Source organism: Hakea prostrata, chromosome 11 (assembly GCF_041222555.1).
Source record: "Hakea prostrata isolate BN-2017 chromosome 11, UWA_Hpros_2, whole genome shotgun sequence".
In the NCBI taxonomy this organism is placed as follows: domain Eukaryota; kingdom Viridiplantae; phylum Streptophyta; class Magnoliopsida; order Proteales; family Proteaceae; genus Hakea; species Hakea prostrata.
In genome coordinates this window covers 23,385,021-23,406,153 of record NC_142610.1, presented here as the reverse complement: position 1 = coordinate 23,406,153, position 21,133 = coordinate 23,385,021, and the positions used below count along the sequence as shown (strand labels likewise).

The following is a 21,133-nucleotide window of genomic DNA, read 5'->3' as shown; positions in this document are numbered from 1 at the left end:
AAGAGGTTGCTATCAACAGGATTGAAGTTCCTAGGCAAAGTACATGTCAATTATGAGATTACATAACATCAATAATTGAAGTTGCAATCTAGTGCTCCATGGTATCTCCCAGAGACCGTATGAACATGAATGATGTTGTGAGGCAATTACAATTGATCAAAGGAAAAAAAAAAAAAAAAAATTTGAGGTAATTGTCATTGTGTTCATTGTTTGTCTTCCCACTTAATTCTCATGATTGAATAACCTTTGGGTCATAGATATCCTTTAAATTTTGTAATTTTAAAAATACCATTCTAGATTCCAGTTCATTGGTTGCATTAACATAGAAATCTCTCTTTTGAATATCTTTGGGTAGAATATTGTCCTCTTTTCCTTTCTTTGTTTTTTGGACAGGAACTTATTTCCTCCCAGAGTACTTCAGACAATAGAATCATAAATTGTATGTAAACCAAATAAAATCACATTTTATTTCTTTTAATAGCCTTATACAAACTTAAATATGAAATATATCAAACCTCAATCATTCTTGATCCTTTACAAAGCCATTATATTCACATTACACCCTTCAAAACACTAAGAAAAAAGGGGAAAGAAAGAGAAAAATATATCTATAAGTTAAACAATCAATCACTACTAATTCTTTCTCGCACACAAATGAATTGCTTTGATAACTACTTCCCAAGCTCATCAAGATTAATCACGCTTGCTTAAATTCACTTTCAACCCATACTTCATGTACATGGTCAGTGCCAATTTTGGAACCACAAGGTGATCCTCCACCACCTTAACCCGATAATGGTAGATGATCGATGCAGCAACATATTTCATTTGATAGTAAGCAAAATCTTTCCCTAAGCACAGCCTTGGACCGCCATTGAAGGCTGTAAATTTGTATGCTGACTCACTCATAAATCGTCCATCTCTTAGCCATCTTTCTGGCTTGAATTCTCTGCAATCCTTTCCCCATATACCTTCCATTCGGCCCATCGCATACATTGCATAAATCACCTTCTCTCCTTTCTTTAAAATAGTCCCATCAGGGAAGACTTCGTCTTCAATAACCTAACAAAAACAATAATAAAAATTAATCAAGATACTAATCATAATTCTTATGTACTTATTTGTGAGTTTCTTATTGGTGTCTAAATAAAAATAGTAATTTGAAATACACATGAGGCAAAAGGTCGACCTGCCAAAAAAAATCAATTAAAAACCCAAATAATACAAGCATGGGGATATTCTTTTGGCCTTGTTGACATGAGATCATTCTTTTTTGGCCCTACCAACACTAGATAAGGTTTTTGAATTCTTTTTAAGAGTAAACTGGAAGGAAAAAACATGTCATGTCATGTTTTGTGGGTTCTTATATGATGGAGTAGGTTAACAAACTTAGAAGATTTCATCATCAATTTAAAAGCATTCAGATTAAGCGTTCACATACAAAATCTTCAGCCCTAGAAAGGTCTTACACCTTAGAGGCGGATTATACACCCTATAGAAGGTGGAGATCGATTCCCACCTGTACCCAGATGGTTAAGAATTTCTTAACTTTCAAATAACTGCAGTATCAATGGCTTCTACACAAGCAGAGTTTGAAGGATGTTTTTCCAACGCAACTCTACTCTGACTATTTTTTATCTTAAATATAACGCATAATATGTTGAAAGAGAATAGGGTTTGAAAAGATGATACCTCCTTATGATCCACCGGCACAGAAGGGTATAACCTAAGGGCTTCAGATAGAGCAGCTTGCAAGTAATCCATCTTCTTCACTTCCTCCGGCTTGAACACAATAGACTCCCTATCTCCAACTTCACTAGAATCCTTCCTCTCTTCAATTATCCTGCGAATCTCGGCGAGAATTCTCTCTTCCACCGCGGGATTCTTGCCAATAAGCCAGAAAAACCAGCTCAATGCAACAGAAGAAGTATCCCGGCCGGCAAGAATGAAATTTACACATATATCACGCAAGAATTTGTCCGAGAACGGCTTCCCTTCCTCGTCTTTCGAACCTATAAACACTGTTAGAAGGTCCGACCGCTGCTTCTTTTCACCGGAATATAAAGAAAGCTCCTTCTTTCTAGCTCGAATGACACCATCAGCGAACTCATCAACTTCTTTTATGCAATTTTTCAGCTTCTTCTCACTGCCCAGATTGAAAAACCTCAAGGTTTTCCATATAGTCATTGGGGTGACAAACCTTAACGTAGTCATCTCAGTTGCATCCTCAAAAGCTTGAGCAAATGGAATCTCCGGCAAGCCTGGCTGGAGACAACCTGGGTCGACGCCGAAGGCAATCATGCAGATATTATCGAAGGTGAGCCTCAAGAGAACATCTTGTAAGTCTATAGGGATAGACTGTTTGATTGAGTCCTCAAGAACATGCAAGAGACGAGAATGAACGAGTTGAAACAGTGAATCGGTCGTCAACTTACGAAACTCGGACGAGTGAAACTCGATACTCGCCGTCTTCCGTTGCCTTCTCCAAACCTCGTCGTCGGAATTAAAGATTCCGTCACCGAGCAAATCTCTCATGGATTCCCTGAAGTATCCACCTTTGGGAAATTTGGCGAATTTGCTCTTGAGAAGGTGTTCTAAGTTACGAGGGTCACTAGTGACAACACAGTGAAGGGTGGTGAACCATGGACCCATGAACCTAAATGTGCCGTTTGTACGGTTGAGAACGCTGGAGATCCATTCATACAAGTCACCACGAACGGCAAAGATCAAGGAAGGCAACATGCCAACGAAGGGCCAAATGGGTAGGCCATGTTGCTTTCTTTGCCTGAGTGAATGTATGGAAATGAATACAAGAAGCGACACAAAGAGCTCTATTGCTTGAATCTCTGGCAAGAAGAAGACTTGCCTGTAATAACTCTCGCCGCCGAAGGTGGCGCCAGAGGGAGAGATGGTAGTTTGGTTGATCATGTTGTGAGTTGTAGCAGGGAGGAGCAGAGATGGTGGTGGTGCTGGTAGTGTGAAGGTTTATTTGATATAAGGGTGGGGTGACACTTGGTGTTTCTTGGCGTGGTTGAGTTTCTTGATTTGGTAAGCTGAAATGAAGAGAGAAAATTAGACAAAAGGGGATATGTTTAGGTTGTTTTCTTGGATCAGAATTTAAGGTGTTCTCTTACCTATCTGATGGTTGCTTATATAGAAACCTTAGAGGGTTGAATTAAGTTTGAAATTTGATGTGCGAGAGAGTTTGAGTGTAGAAACAGAGTTCTTATCAGGTAAGGCTTTTAGAATTCCGAGATTGAAGAATTGAAAAGTGGTTGTGATTGTTAACCTAAGTGCAACGGTCTATAGGTGTTGAGAGGACCGTTTTGAATTTCATTTAAAACATTTAAATATGGTGTTGTTGGTGATTAAGAATTTAAACACGCTGGTTAAGGAAAAAACATGGGCGGATGGAATTTTTGAACCTTGTGTGGTTGATAGTGAAATGTGGTATAAATTTGTTGGGAAACAACTTCTTTTTTGGGTGAGAAAATGTTGGGAAACAAGTTGATTCCCCGTACAAATGGTGGTGTTTGGATAACTGACACGGAATCTTAGGACTTGGCTTTTAGTTTTATTCTAGGTAGGTTGTGTGTGGATTTTGAATGGTGGGACCCCTGGATGCTTTGAGCCTTTGATACCCTCTACCGCGTGTGGGTCCATATGTGATGAAAGGTATATAGTCCAACGGAAGAAGGGCTACTATTCCCTAGGGAATAATCCTACCCTCACATGAGTTTGGATGAGTTCGGATCATCTACCAATCGGAGGAGTAGCGTGTGCTCCCTCGCTCAGTCTTCCCCACAAATTTGGGTGGGGTTCATATGAGGTTCACTAGAAGTCCCACAAGTAAAACTTTATTATTCAGATATGGGTCTTGCTCAAATCTGTGGTATATGCCTTCCCAACTAGAGATAATCCAGACTTAGTATGGATCATTGAAGCTTCTAAACGATATAGCATGAGTGGGACCCATATCTGAATGTTGAATTGATCAGAGGTCAGACTTGCAGTAGGTCCACATCCCTGTTGTGTCTTTAAAAAGCATCAGGAAAGTACATCGTTCTCCCCTAACGGAAAGGTGATCTGGACTAGCTCCCTTGACACACACACCCTCCGGCCTCTAGTGTCCATTTCAAGTAAGGGTTTGCCTTGTTAGTGTTTAAGATTAAATTACACGTTAATTTGTATGTGATTTCAACCCCTTGGTAATAAGATTGACTAGATTGATCAGTATATATCAAAGAATATCATCATAAGTCCCCTAACGTTTTTTCTTCGACGTATGATAGACGAAACTTGATTGCTATCTGGGAAGTAAGAATAGTTGTTAATAAGCAAAGAGAATGATTGTCAATTCAAAGGAAAATTAAATGATTCCATTCCAATGGTTGTCAGTTACTAAACTAATAGCCAAGGTTATCATCATGGCTTTCTAGAAACTTTATGGTAAAAATTAGTTATGAAAAATAGAGAATAATTAGATAAGAGTTGAAATCTTTTTGCTATTGTATATTTAAATTACATAAGTAAAAGTAAAGAATAATTTGACATCATTTACCTTTGGAACTTCTACCTTTTGTTAGTTATGAGCTAAATCTATCGCATGCTTACGTGAAGGTCATAAGTATATGGTTTCATATAAGAGCCAAAAAATATATATATGAACAATCAGAAAGAGGTGACATTTGTAGTTGGAATTTTGATAACTAAACTGTGTAAACATGGCAAGTTGGCTTGATTGAGAAAGTTTTGTGACAGAGAAAGAACCACCAATATAAGAGATTTGACACATAATTGATAATGGGTCACCTAAGCTGACCATAGTTTATATTTCTACGTATAAGTGGTCATGGTATTATAGTTATCCTTTAATTGAATACTTTTTTATGGTTCAACTAGTAGGTGAAGCCAAAAAAAAAACCCACCCTTAATCTTTGGATTTTTAGGGTATTTGGACCCTTTTACTTGATGGGTTATGTGTCCATTAATTATTCTAATTTAATGTGTTTAGATGATTTTTCGTCTAAATAAGATTCTATGATAGTTCAGTTATAAGCAAGAAGTCGTTAATATTGTGTGATTTTGGCTTCAAACAGTTGATATCTCCTATAAATCATTGTGTTAGATGTACAATATTTGTTTATAAATAAAAGAGATATTAAAAAAAATCTAGTTTTGATGTTATTTTGAGAAATATCTTATGATTAAACAATAATATAAATTGGTCGTTATTTTTGTAAATAGTTTACAAAGAAATGCTTTACAGCAAGAACGATTTCAAATCTTACTAATTTACTAATTAGTAGATAAAACAAAAATAGTACACGTATTCTAATTATCTATGCAATAGCAGTAGTACAATATCCCCTAGGGTAGGGGATAATCCTACCCTAACATGAGTTTGGATGAGTTCGGACCATCTTCCTATCAAGGGAGAGGTATGTGCTCCCCCACTCGTCTTCCCCACAAATTTGGGCGGAGTTCACATGATGTCCACAGAAGTCCCACAATTTAAATTTTTTGGGGTCTCGCCCAAATTTGTGGTATGTGCTTCTCCAACTAGGAGGTAATCCAAACTCAATATGGATCACTGAAGCTTCTCAACGATACAACAAGAGTGAGACCCACATCTGAATACTGGCAAATGGATCAGAGGTAGGACCCGCAATGAGTCTCATCCTTGTTGTGGTTAAGAAGCATCCAGGAAGTACATTGTTTTCCCCTGACAGAGAGGTGATCTGGGCTCCCCAGACATACCTCCCCCCCCCCCTCCCCCTCCCCCTCCCCTCCTTTACTATACATTTGAAGAAAGGATTTGTGTTGTTAATGTTTAAGATCAAATTATTGCCCTAATTTGTATGTGATTTTAACCTCTTAATATTAAGATTGACGAGATTAACCAATACAGATCAGCAAAGAATATCATTATAAGTCCCTTAACTTTTTTTTCTTGAAATATGATAGACAAACCTTAATTGCTATTTGGGAAGTAAGAATAATTGTTAATAAGCAAAAAGAATGATTGTGAATTCAAAGGAAAATTAAATGATTCCATTCCAATGGTTGTCAGTTACTAAACTAATAGCCAAGGTTATCATCATGGCTTTCTAGAAACTTGATGATAGAAATTAGTTATGAAAAATAGAGAATAATTAGATAAGAGTTCAAATTTTTTTGAACTAGTGTATATTTAAATTAAATAGGTAAAAGTAAGGAATAATTTGACATCGTTTACCTTTGAAACTTCTAACTTTTGTTAGTTATGAGCCAAATCTACCGCATGCTTACGTGAAGGTTATGGGTATGGTTTCATACAAGAGCCAAAAAAATATGAACAAATCAGAAAGAGGTGACGCTTGTAGTTGGGATTTTGATAACTAAAATGTGTAAACGTGAAAACTTGGATTAATTGAGAAGGTTTTGTGATAGAGAAAGAACCACCAATACAATAGATTTGACACATAATTGATAATGGGTCACCTAAGCTGACCATAGTTTCTATTTCTACGTATAACTGGTCATGGTCTTATAGTTATCCTATAATGGAATACTTTTATATGGTTCAACTAGTTGGTGAAGCAGCCAAAAAAAAAAAAGAAGAAGAAGCCACCCTTAATTTTTGTATTTTTTTGGGGTTTTTTAGGGTATTTAGGACCACTTTTACTTGATGGGTTGTGGTTCATATTATTGGATTTAGATGTCCATCAATAATTCTAATTTAATGTGTTTATGTGATTTTTCGTTTAAATAAGATTCTATGATAGTTCAATTTGTGAAATCTCACAAAATCCTAACCTCAAAATCCATATTGTAAGTACGAAAATCTAGAGTGTAGAAAGAAGGCAATTGTGGACCGTCCAAGTTGAGACCATTGGATTGGACACCGAACCAATGGAAGTAGATGGAGATAATACTAAGTTGGGAGTTCTGTCACAATTTGGAACATTGATGGACTTGGTAGATGGATCAAGAAATACAGTGATGACAAGTGTAGAAAATCCTGGAAGATCAGGTAAGAAAACTCTTTTATAACATAGAAAATGACCCAAGGAAGAAATAGGGCATTTAGGGCCTTGAATTCACTCCTAGAACAAAAGCATCAAGGTAGGGTTGTTTGCCCTGATCACCCCAAGCAACCCACTCAACTTCGGGGGAAAATAATATTTTTGGAAAAGTGATTTTTGAAACCCTATTTAATGATTTTTCGTTCTAAAATGTGTCATTATATTCTAAGACCGTCAGAGAATGTAAAAGCTCCTCAAGAGAACCCTCCCCTAGGTGAAAGAAAGTGTGGAGAGCATCCATCAAGGTCTCCAAACGCCGTTTTGCTTTCTAAAATATTAGTATTCATCTTCGTCGTTATAGTTCTCTTCTTTGATTGATTCCTCTTACTGTCAAGACCTAGTTGAAGGTTTCTACTTACTGTAACAACATAATTCTTCTATTCTCTTTACTTTAGAGTGAATCCCCATTCACTCGGCTCATCTGTGAATCTTGCGGTTAGAATTCGGAGAAGACCTAGGTTTTCATTCTTTTTGCTTTGTTTGATCTCTAAACTATGATATATCATTGTTCTAATATGGTTGCAAAATTTTCTAAATAATTTCGAAGTAGTTTAGAAACCAATTAAACGAGAAGTTTTCTATTGATTTGAGCCAAATCCGTCCATACACAGAAGGCTGGTTGATTGCCTTGGTTTCCCTGGGCAACCCACCCAAGCTCTGACAGTTTTCATGGCCGGGTTGATTGTCTTGGTTGCCCTAGGCTACCCACCTGACCAACCCACCCAAGCTCTGACAATTTCATGGCCGGGTTGATTGTCTTGGTTGCCCTAGGCAACTCACCCGACCAACCCACCCAAGCTCTGACAGTTTACATGGCCAGGTTGATTGTCTAGGTTGCCCTAGGCAACCCAGCTAACCAACCCACCCAAGCTCTGACAGTTTTCATGAGCGGTTTGTTTGTTTCTCTTTTTAACACCATACATCTAGGGTTATTTTTAACTTTAAACCTACATGTTAATAGGACTTTTTGAGAAGCTTGAACATACTCTTTGACCTAATTTACAAGGTTACGAATCGATAGCAAAGTGAGGATATTCACTTGTACATAACCATTGTTACATTCTTGATTGCTATGCAACTTGCTTATATGATTACATATTGTTGTTTTAGGATTTAGGAATAATTATTATGACTCTAAAATTTCAGAATTAAATGATTAATGATGTTATTGATTTATGATCAACATGTAACTGTATGGACTTAGAATGACTTGTGATGAATATATGGACTTAAGATGACTTGTGACTTGAGAATGCAATTGAATCCATCTTGTAATGTGAATGTAGGTGAAGCTTTGAGCCTTTGATACTCCCCACTGGGTTTGGGGCCCATTTGTATGTTATGAAATGTATAAAGTCCAACGGAAGGAGATTACCATAGGGCCTAGGATCCTAGAGGATAATCCTAAGTTGATATGAGTCCGGATCACCTCCTTGGTAGAGGAAAACAATGTGATCTTTTGGCGCTTCTCAACTATACAATAGGGGTATGACCTACCTCTGAATACCGATAAAATTGATTAGATGAGGGACCTCCAATAGATTCCACTTCTATTCTATGGTTGAGAAGCATTAAAGGATCACATTGTTCTCCCCTAACGGGAAGGTGATCCGAACAACCCTGACATCCACCCCCCCCCCCCCTTCTTCTATTATACATTTCAAGAGAGTGTTCACCTTGTAAGTGTTAGATCAAATTATGTGGTTTCAATCTTGATACTAACCAATATAGACCAAATAATATCATTATAAATCCCTTAACTTTCTTCTTGACGTATTATAGACAAAACTTGATTGCTAATTGGACAGTAAAAATACATGTTGATAACCAAAGAGAGTATTTATCAATTCAAAGGAGGACTGAATGATTCAATAGCCAAGTTTACATCTTTCACTCATCATTCATGGCCGACTAAAATTAATTTGATAAAAGTTAGTTATCAAAAATAGAGAGTAGATAGATTAAGAGTTCAAATCTTCTTAGACTACTTTATATTTAATCTATATACACGAAACGGTTTCTAGAAAATGCCGGCCAAGTGCACATAAACTAACACAGATGTACCTCAAACCTGTTAAAAAAAAAATGAGAAAATAACCTGACATCAGTTACCCTTGAAAACTTCTAACTCTTGTTAATTAGTTATGAGCCAAATCTACCATATGCTTACGTGAAAGTCATAGGCACATATATAATTTTATACAAGCCAAAATGTATGAACAAATACGAAAGAGATGACCCTGGTAGTTGTAGTTAGGTTTTGATAACCAAAATCTGTAAACATAGCAACTTGGATATATAGATAGAGAAGGTTTTGTGATGGGAAAGAATCACCACTACAAGAGACTTGACACATAAATTGATGATCGGTCACGCTGACCATAATTTCTATTTCTACGTATATGTAGTCAATGGTCTTATAGTTATCCTATAATGAAATAATTTAATAAAGGTCAACTAGTTGGTGAAGCAATAAACCCACCCTTAGTCTTTTTATCTTTTTGGATTCTTAGGGACTTAGGGTTATTTGGACCACTTCTACTATTGGATTTACGTGTTCATCAAGTATTCTAATTCAATGTGTTTAGGTAAATTTCTTTTGTTCATAAGAAGTCATTAATATTATGTAATGTTGTCCACTAATGATAGATATCTTCTATATGTTATTATGTTAGATGTACAATGTTTGTTCACAAATGAAAGATACATTAATTGCCTGTTTGGTTACATTAATCTAGAGATTTGAAATCTCTGGATTCATGAATGCAAGATTTATACCCATTTGGTTGTGAAAATCTTTAGAATATATGAAATCTAGAAAGTCATCTTTTTTACACTAAAAATGTGAATCTGTAGATTTATGGGTATGGGGTAAAATCCAGAGATTTCATTTCTACGATAAAAATACTAAATATTTACGCATTCACATAAATCATAGATGAATCTATAGATTTCATTCCACATATTCGGTTAACCAAACAGTTATTTTTATAAATTATGACTCCATAGATTTGAAATCTCTAAATATTTGAAATTTTCAGACTCATATAACCAAACATGCCCTAAGTGAATTAACTTTATTAATTACCCATTAATTATACAATTAAATGAAGCATGAAGTAGGCCTTTCTATTTTAAATGTGGTGTATCCAAGTTGCCTCAGCTCCTGCTTTGAATGAAGACTGGTTTACCCAAAAAAATTTGCATGTATTTGACAAATTTCCCATTCATCTGGAAGCTTCAAGGACTTCATGTTCATACATGAAGGTTCATGATATTTCTATTTTTAACATTTGATAGCAATGGATATCCACCAACTACCATAATCTATTGTAAACTTAAAAGAACTTTTTAAAGAGTTCTCATATGACATTAAACTTTGAGAATAGGACAAAGTTATACCATATATTTAAATTTATATGTATAAGTCATTACATATGTAATCAAACCGCATGTAACTACGTAAGTTTATTTGGATGAACTTTACAAAGAAAATGAAAACATTTAATTATGTGTTTTATTAATTTTTATTATTTATAGTTAGATACTAACACATACAAATGCTTCTTTTTATATATATATATATATAAAAAAGTCTTCATTAAGTAACTATTCAAATGTTTTGGAGATCCTGATTCTTTCATCGAGATAATAAAGGAATTTAGGGCTTTAGTGGGCAAATCAAGCTTTTCTCAAATGATAATCTAGAGGAGCCTTCAGAGTTCAAATGCATGTGACCATTATCTGAGATAATTCGAATAAATTTTGAACTTCAAATTTATGGTTAGTATAATGATTAAATAGTTCAAAACGGAAAGAATAAAGGAATTTAGGGGTTTAGTGGGCAATCATGGTTTTCCATAAATAACTGTTTGCTTGAAAGGTACAAGAATACATAGTAGAAAAATAATTGTAATACCTAACGTGTTTAACGTTGGCAAATTAATAGTTAACTAATTTTGACCTTTATGAGAAAGTTAAATTCTTTATGTGTAATAATTTTGTGGACAACTTTTGTAAATGAAAAAATATGATTATTTTGTCTAATTAAATATTTGTCTTAAATGAAAGTAAATGGACAATTTCGACATTATAAGAAAATTAATTAATTTGTAGCTCTCAGTCCTCCTATCATTAGTCAATTCCAACATTTGCAATTAAAGACTTGAGACTAATTTGGGAAGTTCATGGTAGAATATTAGTTGGGCAAGAAAAATTATCATAAAATTCGAGATTTTGTAATTATCTTAAAAAATATAACCTATTTGAGTATAACTCTTCTAAAATATCTTAGTGAATAATTTTTTTATTTTTTTTATTTTTTATAAATTTAACCATCTAGGAATTTTTTTCCCCATATATAAAGCTATGGGATGGACCACTAATATGTACTAGTCTTCAATCAATCTAACTAATATAGTGTACAGATACGGATTCTTCAGATCAATGTTGAGTACGGACTCTACAGATCAATGATGAGTCTTAATCTACCTCACCTCTTAGTGGGGGTCGTGGTTCAACACCGAGTGATATGTAATCCACACTTATATGAGTGTGAGTACCAAAATATGAGAGGGTCTTGCACATCTACAATGGCTAAGAACATCACCTCTCAGTGGAAGAGAAAGAGCGAAGGATCCAAACCAGACTTTCAGAGAATCCGACACAAATCATTCTGCAAGATGAACTTATCATCGGAAGCTTCCTGCAAAGCATCAAGCTCTCTCTACCCTACTTACCCAAGTGTCATCAGTCATCACCATGGAAGTATCCACTACAACCAATGCAGTTGCAGTGGCAAAACAGAGGAGGTGCCTCCACCTTCTGCTTCTCCTTCAACACAGAAGCAGAAGAACAGCTCCTCATTTGATTCCCAAAAGGGGTCAAGTTCTCATCGGCATTTTAAAGCGCATCTTCCCCTGTTTTGGTAACCCAGAGAACCCGTGGCCACTCTTCCTTTGTTTCTCCATCCAGTTGAAAATTTTGCTTACCATGAAGAAATTCTCGCTATTTTCAAATACCCAACTCGTGATTTCCCTCAAATCACCTTTTAGTTGAGTTTATCAGTTCTTACCCTTAGAATGGATTGCAATCGGAAACTACAAAGCTCAGCTTATTGCTGGACACTGAGAAGGGATGAAGAAGACAGAGAATAGGGGAGGTTGAAGGAGGGAGGATGCTAACAGGGGTTCCGAATTTGAAGATCCATAAATTAATGTTATCGAAATGATTTATGTCGGATTATTTGAAATTCTGGTTCAGAATGATTGTGAAGGTGGTGGCGGAACGACGACGATGTGGAGCGGAGGAGTAGAGAGGGTCTGGGAATTGGGTCGGGTAGAGTAGGTATTGATTTTTCAAATCTCAAAACTTTTAAACCTTTAAATAAAGAATAAATTCCTTTACAACTTGATTAATTTGATTAATTTTCATTTAGTGGGCAAATCTAAGCTATTGGTAGCAGCTGCTGCAAATAAAAATTCGGGACTTGGACTACCTTGGTGACATAGGTAGACCTTTGTAAGTGTAGGTTCAATGCTTATGTGAACGTAGCTTGTGGGCATGGAGGATCTCCACTAATACCATGGCAGAGGATTTTGCTTCAGTGTTGCGCAAGATTGTCAAGCAAAACATTCTCAGCCGCTGGATCAAAATCTAAACCGAAATTTTGGATTTGACGATTCAAAAATTCACTTCACAATCCTGGGCTAATGGTAGGATAGTCAAGCGGTTAACAACCCAACCTCTCGTGGGGAGGTCTCGAAAATTCGCACCTATCTGGTAGCACCTATATGGCAGCACATATATTATTAATATTTTTTCCACCATAATAACCTCGCGAGCGCAAAAAAAAAAAAAAAAAAAAAAAAAATGAAGCAATTTCCCATGGCGGGGATGGGTTGGTAGTTGGGATTAATTAAATGGAAGCAGGAATTTGGGAAGTTGGCTTCCCGAAGCTATTCGAGAGGGGTTACAGGAAGCAAACTCCCAGATACAAGCACGAATTAAACCTGTAATCTACCTGGCTGGTAAGGATTTCGATCACTGCTTACGTCGTTTCTTTCAATTGGATTTTGCTGTGACTCTGCTCCTTTTTGGTCTTAATTCTCTTCTCTCCTCCTTGAAAATTTTGTATTCCTTTTCTTTTGGTTTGCAACCCTAATTCTTTCTATCAGGTACTGTTCATCATTGTCTGCGTTATACTTGTTTGATCTTATACATTATTGACCGCGAATTTGAGTTGTTCCCACTTTTATGAGAACCTTAGGATGATACTTCCCTGCGAATTTATAGGGCTTCTCGAAGAAATCATTCCATTCTTTTGTTTTTCTTCTTTTTTCGCTTTTGTCTCCCAGTTTTTTAGAATGTCAATTGATTGATGTATTCTTCTTCTTCTTTCAAAATATGAACTAGCTGTTCAGCTTGAGAGGCGCTTCTTTGGTATTTTAGCGTTACGATTAGATATAATTCGTGAACTTGAAAAGTCCCCCCTGTTTTTTTGCATTGGAGTTGTGGGGAGACGTTGGGTTATAATCGTTGGTGTTTTTTACCCACTCTGGTTGTTGCGGTTTTCTGTTGTTACAGTACTCTGTTAGTTTATCTTTTGCCATTTCATCATTTTGCTGAATGCTCTGGTTGGGGTGGCTTTTGATTGTCTGCTGATGAATAAATGAGGCCTATTTTTCCTCGAATTGTGGCTTTGTTTGTTAATAATTCTGTACTGGAGACTTAAATGGTGGTTGTAGTGATGAGCAAATGGTATGTCTCGGTTTACATCCTTAGTCCTGAATTATTGTTGTGATGAAAAAACTTGAAAGAGGCGAAGAATTCCATCTGTTTTACCCTAACAAAAGTAAAGGTTTCAGCTATAAACAATCTGAACCAAGTATAGAGCTAATACAATGAATTGCATGGGTTGATTTTGTTATAAATTGTTGTTCATTGCATCTTCTTTGATTTCTTGAGTTTTAACAAATATGAACAGAAGCCCTCTGGTATAGTTTTGAATTTATATTTCAGTTATCTTGGGGAGTGTAAACATGTAGGCTATAGAGGGGTTTTATCCTTCTTCAGGTTCTGGGAAGGCATCTCAGAAGAGTTGTGACATGTCACAGCAGGAGTTTCTTTTCCTGATGAACATATTTTCTGGTTGGGTTGATTCCTTCCCAACCCAAAGTGGCAGCTCTTCTCCGTCCCTTTCTTTTATAGATCTATGTTCTTATCTTTGGTAGACCCAGGCTCCTATATACACCATTATAGTCAGATTGAAGACTCTAAGCCAATTGTGTTTTTCCTTGAATGATGACTAGACTTTTCTAGAGCTTAGTGTGAAAGGAAGCCATTAATGTCTTGTTTGCAAATGGAATATTATGCTAGAGGAAATTGTAGATTGTGTTTTAATTGAGTTATATGTGCCTGAATGCTTCCATGTGCATGTAACTGAGTTAAAAAGGTTATACCCAGTGTGTAACTGGTTAATTTTGTTATTTTTTGTGACATATGGAACTAAAATCCTATTATTGTGATTCTTTAGATTTTGCTATCTCTTTTACCCCATTCATGACATTGTGCAGCTGTGCATTATGTTATGGTATGTGGATATGTGATTTCTACTATGGTGTGTGTTGTTTTAGAATGACAAGTGGGCGGGATCACAGTAGGTCGTGCTGAGACTTCAATTAGATTGTTGTGGATATCATGGCAGAACTAGTAAACTAGGGAACTTGGTAGCTAACAACTTCAGCGAGAAAGTAAACCGGCTTATTTGTCTTCTGGGCCAAGTTTTAACCGAATGAAGTATTAGTATTCTTGTAAAACAAATGCTCACAAGTACTGTTAGATTGTAATCTAGTGAAAAAAAATGTGCTGAATTGGAATTATGGAGACAAACCTAAGAATCAGAAACTTTAACAATAAGTAGTAGTACAACGAAAAACGAAACATATGGCATTCAACCTAAGTAATAATAGGGTTGAAGTTAGGTGGTGAAAATGATAGGGAGTTAATTCAATGTTAAAATTTTAGGTACATGGGTTCAATCATAAATAAAGGAGAACTTGGAGAGGATGTTGCACCCAAAGTCCAAATGGGATGAATGAAGAGGTGGGTTACATTCAGAGTGTTGTGTGATCTATATTTTCCTTAATTCAAAGGGAGTTAAGTAGGATTGCTATAGGACCAAAAATGATGTATGGAGTTGAATGTAGGGCACTGAAGAAATGAAATATGGATAAACATAGTGTAGCTGAAAAAGAAGGTTGGGATGGATGTTTTGAGCCCACTTTGACACAAAGAAAGAACTTTTCTCTTGAAATGGCAGAGAAACACCATCTTCCAATGGGGCATTCTTGTCTTTTTGACATAAAAAAATAACCTCCTATTTTGAAACCCTAGAAATTCAAAGTTTATCCCCTTTTTTTTCATTCATTCTTTTTTTTGTTACAGACATTTTTTTTTGTGTGTAATGGCGTACCTGATTTCAGCACCCAGAAAACAGTGAAAATGTATAGAAACAGGAAAAACTGTTTCTTACCTAAAAAACAGGGAAACGGAACAGACGTTACCATACGACCCCTAAGAATCATGGTAAGGTTTCTTTGGGATGTGGGTTGTGGGATTAACAATTTAGTGCAACTTTCAGAAGAAACTGTTCTCTAAAATGAATGTTGGAGTTCTTTGTGTCAGACCACTAAAATGTTTAGATTTTGGATCCCAAAAACTAGGTTGTATTCTGATCAGTAAGGATCAAGGGTTTCAGGTGATGCATCAACTAAAAAAAATCATAGAGACTTTCAAAAGTATAACTGTTTTCCTTTTGTAATTCTTTGACACTTGGACTTTTATTTTGGGCAATGCTTATTTGCGGTATATTAAAAAGAAGATACAATCCCTTAATTGTCTATTTCTCTTAACAGCTTTTTCTGGTCTGTGACAGGAGACATGGAGTTCTTTAAGTTTTTAAGTGAGGAGTCATCATTGAATGAGCAATGCTTTGATTTTCCTGACATTCAGAGATGCCCATTCCTGCGGAACATTAATGAACCCACAAGTTTTTCCTTCTCCCAGTCGAGTTTCCCCTTTCCTGTGAGCATCCTTCCATGCTAATTTGGCCTTATATTCTTATACTATATGGTTTCACTTATGTGTATGAAAAGTCAGCGTTGCAACATTGAAGGCTGTAACCAATAACACCGTCTATCCATTTGCTTTTCTTTAGAGAAGGGGAGCCAAAGGTCCAATTTTTGAAGATGGTCCAAACTTTGATATGGCATTTAGGCTTTTTCATGGACAAGGTGGTGTTGTTCCACTCTCAGGAAGGTCATATTCTCATTCCAAGAATCTGGAGATGGAGCCTGAGCTTGCACCACAGTTTAATCCATTAGCGGCCAAAGCAGCCACTATCAGTCTTTCAGCATTTGGACCTGGAGGGCCATTCAGCTTTGATTCCTTTTCTGAGAAATGGAAGAACCAGAAGAAGAAATCCAAATCATCCGACAAGAAGAAACCTTCTTCAGAAGCTCAGGTATATTAACTTTTTCCATATAATGGTACAAAGTATTATGTGATTCACTATTGAGACAATCAGCGACTTCTGTTGTTTCTTCTGATGAAGTTTGGACATTCAGGGTAGTGACTCAAAGCATGAAGCACTGGGCAATGAATGGCTTGAGAATGGAAACTGCCCAATTGCCAAATCTTACAGAGCTGTGAGCGGGATTCTACCACTTGTTGCAAAAGCTCTTCAACCTCCACCAGGCATGAAATACAAGTGCCCACCAGCAGTGGTTGCTGCTCGAGCTGCCTTGGCACGTACAGCCCTTGCAAAGAACCTGAGGCCCCAGGCTTTACCAATGAAAATACTTGTGATTGGTATGTTGGGGATGGCAGCTAATGTGCCCCTTGGTATATGGAGGGAGCACACCCGTAAATTCTCACCCTCATGGTTTGTGGCAGTGCATGCGGCTGTGCCATTCATAGGCATGCTTCGGAAGTCCGTACTAATGCCCAAAACAGCCATGGCGTTTACTATTGCTGCCTCAATCCTAGGTCAGGTTATAGGTTCCAGAGCTGAACGTATCCGCCTAAGAAAAATAGCTGAGCAGAGAGAGTCGGTAGCACCCACAGAAGCCATAGAAGGTGCCATTTGTGAACCCAAGCCAGGTGGGGTTGTTGCCATTACTGCTGGACATTGTGGTGGTGAGAGTATTAAATGGGACCCTCTTTTACTTAAGCCAGCAGGTACTTCCCCAGCTGATGTTTGTTTTTGAATTTGATCCCCCTGCCATCCTTGATTGAGTGCATTCATTTGGAAAAGTAGACTTCCAACATATAGGAAGGTATTGTACTATTCAGGAAGAAGACTAAAAGAAAGAAGAAAAGTTAAGAGAATAAGATTGAATGGCATTGTTCTTGCAGGTAATGATATCTGGTTATCATTTCCCCTGTTTTATATCTTGTACTACGTTTGAATTTGACTTCAATGTTATGTTGTATTTTTCTCAACCAATTCAACTAGCCTACAGGTTTGAGAGTCTGATCAGCTATGTTAATGACTTGGTAATGAGCAAATGAGTTCAGTTTGTCAGGTTGTATCTGAATTCACTCTTCTGAGGTTGTATGATAGTATATGCTTGGACTCTATTTAGCTCATCTGACCTTTTCAATAGGCAATGGCAACTGAATCTTGGCTTCGTTTCCTTTTCCCCTGCCACTCATAAAATCTACGGAAATATCATTTCAATTTAGCTAAGTATAACTGCCAATGAGATTTAAATTTTTAAATAAAAGAACCAATGAAGAGGAAATCACATGCACAATTTGCAATTTCATCGCAGACGAAACGAACCCAAAGTTAGGTTGTGAAGCTGAAATGGAAGAAGAAGAAACAATGATTCCTTGCACTGATATTTAAATAATTTCTTTAGAAATCACAAATAACTTTTTCAGAAATAGGTAGAATCTAAGCCCAACGTTTTTCTGAGCTTCTTCTTCTTCTAAAATTATGGTAGAAAGAGATGGGTTGAATCTCGTTCACGCCCATGTTCTTCAGACCTTCTTCTGAAATTTTGGTAGAATAGACAATGGGTCGAATCTCGTTCGCACCCAGCGTTTTGTTTTGGCATTTCAAAATTGTTTGAAAAATGTGTTGGTTCATCCGGTCCACTTTTTCAAAAATGGTTTGTTCACTTAACCAAGCGGTTTGTTGACTAAACAGCTGCAAAATCCATCAATGGCTAGGATCTTTTCAAAATAATTCAACGGCTGGCTGAATCGTCCTACACATTAAATGCACAAGACTGAAGCAAAATCGGGATGGATCGGAGAGGTGTTGCATCAGCTGGGGTTGGGGAGTGGTGTTCTCTTCATCAAGTGATTATGCAAATAAGGAAAATAAGAAAATGTTGGAATCCACATTATTTTTAATAGTTTCTTTCTCTCTCCCATTTTTACTCTTATTTCCCTCTCAAAAGTTTCAACTCTGATTCCCTTAAAGGATTGAACTACTATTTTTTATTCTATCTCTTGATATTTCAAAATATATATTTTTTAAATAATAAAAGTTTGTTTTTTATATGTAGGGAATAGGGATACTACACATGCCATTGGCAATTTTATTTTTCAATTCCCTCTTTATAGATGAGCAATTCCATCACAAGCTGAAATTTTTGAATTTTGGATCTCATTTATAGATGGTCATCTATCGACCATTGGATTGGCATCAAATCCACTTGGCGGTTAGGCAAGTTGTTGGGACCACAAAAGTCGCCGAAGCTCATATAATTTAAAGCAAATTGCAATGGCACCCCAAAATAGAGGTCTTAAAGCACTAACATCCCACTTTACGTTGAAAAAGCATTGAAGCCCAAAAATTAGATTTTCAATGGATATATTTGTCAAATTTATCACTGAAAACAGCTAAGCCACTGTTTATTTTCAAAAATATCCCTATAATAAATAGTGTCTGAAAAGTTTTCAATGACAAATTGGACAAATATATCCGACAAAAATCCAAATTTTGACCTCTGTGCTTTTTAAACATAAAGTGTGGTGTTAGTGCTTTAAGGCCTCCATTTTGGGGTACCAGTGCAATTTGCTCTATAATTTAAGACCATATCCATAACTCAATTGCTCAACTCCAGATACTACCGAAAGAGGAAAAATCTGTTTGACTCCAGATCATTCTATAATTGACAATAAGCTCCACTTTATGTAATTCCTTCTGGTATAAAAATTAAAATGTGTTGTTACCATAGTAAGAAAATTGTAATCTACAAAATCATTTTTTTTTTTTAATGAATTTACAAAATCACTTGAGTAGTATTCACAAAAGTTTCCTTCTGAGGTTTGAAAATTTTACTACTTCTTCATTATTTTCCCGGAAACCAAACGTGGCCTATGATAAGACCCAGAGAATCAAGTCTGTTTGTCATGGTTTTCGTATCATCTAAAATCATGGGAATAACCATTCTTTTTATGATTCATGCAAATCGCAAGAACACTTAACCCAGGAAGTGTGAATAGCAAAGACTCAAACAAATTCGGAGCTTTTCAACTTAAGATGCTGGTTTTGGTAGGAGGAATGCAAGACACATTGCAGCAAACTTCATCCAACGGTTCTTCATTTCAGATTTGAAAAAGAAAAGAAAGAAAAAAAACACAAGAAACTTGCTACAGAATTTAATAATTGCAGTTAGGTAAGTATAACAGATGTCATAATACACCCACACAACACAGAGAAACAGAGAGAGAGAAGCATGTGGGGTGGAGAGCTGAAGAACATCTTCAAGGTCTGGATTTTAGTTCTTGCATCTTTAAGCTATTGTCACTTGATGGGAAGAAGGATCCCAGAGGGAAAGTTGAGATTGATTTCTTTCATCCCTGTCTTTTGTCTCTTTCTTCTCCTCCCTCTCAACTTCTCCTCCATCCAACTTAGAGGCTTCACAGCTCTCTTCCTTGCATGGCTTGCAAACTTCAAGCTCCTCCTCTTTGCCTTTGGCAAAGGTCCTCTGTCACACTATCCATCGATGAAGCTTCTACATTTTGTTTCCATCGCAAGTTTTCCCATAAAAATCAAATCATCTGTAAAAATCAGAGCATCTCCAACTGATAGCAGTGGTGCTAATGCTATTGAGAACAAGAACAACCACCCATTTATCTTTCCAACTAAACTAATTCCCAACACACCTATGTTTTATGCCATTAAAGCAATGCTTATAGCTGTTTTGGCTCGTTTTTATGATTCCAGCGAACACAGCCATCCACTTATAAGGAGGATAGTTATTACTATCCAAATATACTTGGGCATGGAATTTACTCTTACCACTGTGGCATACCTTACAAAACTGAAACTAGGCCTCGAGCTCGAACCACAGTTCAGAGAACCTTATCTATCGACCTCTCTGCAGGACTTCTGGAGTCGACGATGGAATCTCATGGTCTCCAAAATTCTTCATCCTACCATCTATGAGCCTTCACGACATCTTATCGCGCACTTCCTGGGTAATGATTCACAAATGCCTAGCGTGTTAGCTATAATCAGTACATTCTTTGTGTCTGGTGTGATGCATGAGCTCTTGTTGTTTTATATGGGTTGTTGGGAATCCACAGGGAAGACCATGTTTTACTTTGCTCTCCATGGAGTCTGTTTGGCAGCTGAGGTTTCTGCAAAGAAGGCATTGGCCGGTCGGTGGCAGTTGCATCCTGCAGTTTCCTGGTATCTGGCCGGTTGTTTCACTTTTGGTACCATTTGCTGGTTGCTATTACCAGATCTGCTGCAGTGTCAGATGGATATCAAGGTGAATGAAGAATTCAAAGCTTTTGAACAGTTCTTAAAGGATGTAGGTGGCTATGTTGCACACTATGCAACACAGAGATGAGCGTTCTTACATTTACAAACTTTTCGCAGTACTTTTCACTTTTAAGCCTTAAATCTGAGTTTGGGTAGTCTACAACTCTTGTTTGGTGAAAAATTCCATCCCTTAGGTTGTCATTCAGGAATGAAAAACATATAGTTTTTTTTTTGAATTCCTAAAGCATTTACCTACAGAATAAGCAGCAAGTCATTA

General features: G+C 36.6%; 2 protein-coding genes and 1 pseudogene across 3 annotated transcripts; 2 read left to right on the top strand and 1 right to left on the bottom strand.

The window, feature by feature from the left end:
* Positions 1-483: 483 nt before the first annotated feature.
* LOC149001029 (cytochrome P450 86B1-like) lies at positions 484-3,223 on the bottom strand. Its single transcript, XM_089140159.1, has 2 exons — positions 1,693-3,223; positions 484-1,062 (listed from the first exon to the last, which is right to left on the bottom strand). The coding sequence occupies exons 1-2, from the start codon at positions 2,926-2,928 to the stop codon at positions 694-696; spliced, it is 1,605 nt and encodes a 534-aa protein (XP_088996285.1). The 5' UTR covers positions 2,929-3,223; the 3' UTR covers positions 484-693.
* A 9,718-nt stretch (positions 3,224-12,941) lies between these two features.
* LOC149001028 (uncharacterized) lies at positions 12,942-17,872 on the top strand. Of its 2 annotated transcripts, none has more exons than XM_089140691.1 (4): positions 12,942-13,096; positions 15,983-16,151; positions 16,285-16,590; positions 16,694-17,872. In XM_089140691.1, the coding sequence occupies exons 2-4, from the start codon at positions 16,008-16,010 to the stop codon at positions 17,333-17,335; spliced, it is 1,092 nt and encodes a 363-aa protein (XP_088996817.1). In that variant the 5' UTR covers positions 12,942-13,096; positions 15,983-16,007; the 3' UTR covers positions 17,336-17,872. The 2 variants fall into 2 exon arrangements, with proteins under 2 accessions (XP_088996817.1, XP_088996816.1); XM_089140690.1 differs by having other exon boundaries at positions 12,943-13,096; positions 16,003-16,151; positions 16,694-17,871.
* Positions 17,873-19,822: 1,950 nt separating this feature from the next.
* Positions 19,823-21,048, top strand: LOC149001027 (acyl-CoA--sterol O-acyltransferase 1 pseudogene; annotated as a pseudogene).
* Positions 21,049-21,133: the final 85 nt, after the last annotated feature.

Bases quoted from the DNA above. Each gene is read 5' to 3' on its own strand.
- LOC149001029 (XM_089140159.1), bottom strand. From the start codon at position 2,928: ATGATCAACCAAACTACCATCTCTCCCTCTGGCGCCACCTTCGGCGGC. The intron at 1,063-1,692 runs GTATCATCTTTT...TGTTTTTGTTAG, and splicing joins TGCCGGTGGATCATAAGGAG to GTTATTGAAGACGAAGTCTT.
- LOC149001028 (XM_089140691.1), top strand. From the start codon at position 16,008: ATGGAGTTCTTTAAGTTTTTAAGTGAGGAGTCATCATTGAATGAGCAA. The intron at 16,152-16,284 runs GTGAGCATCCTT...GCTTTTCTTTAG, and splicing joins AGTCGAGTTTCCCCTTTCCT to AGAAGGGGAGCCAAAGGTCC. The intron at 16,591-16,693 runs GTATATTAACTT...TTGGACATTCAG, and splicing joins AACCTTCTTCAGAAGCTCAG to GGTAGTGACTCAAAGCATGA.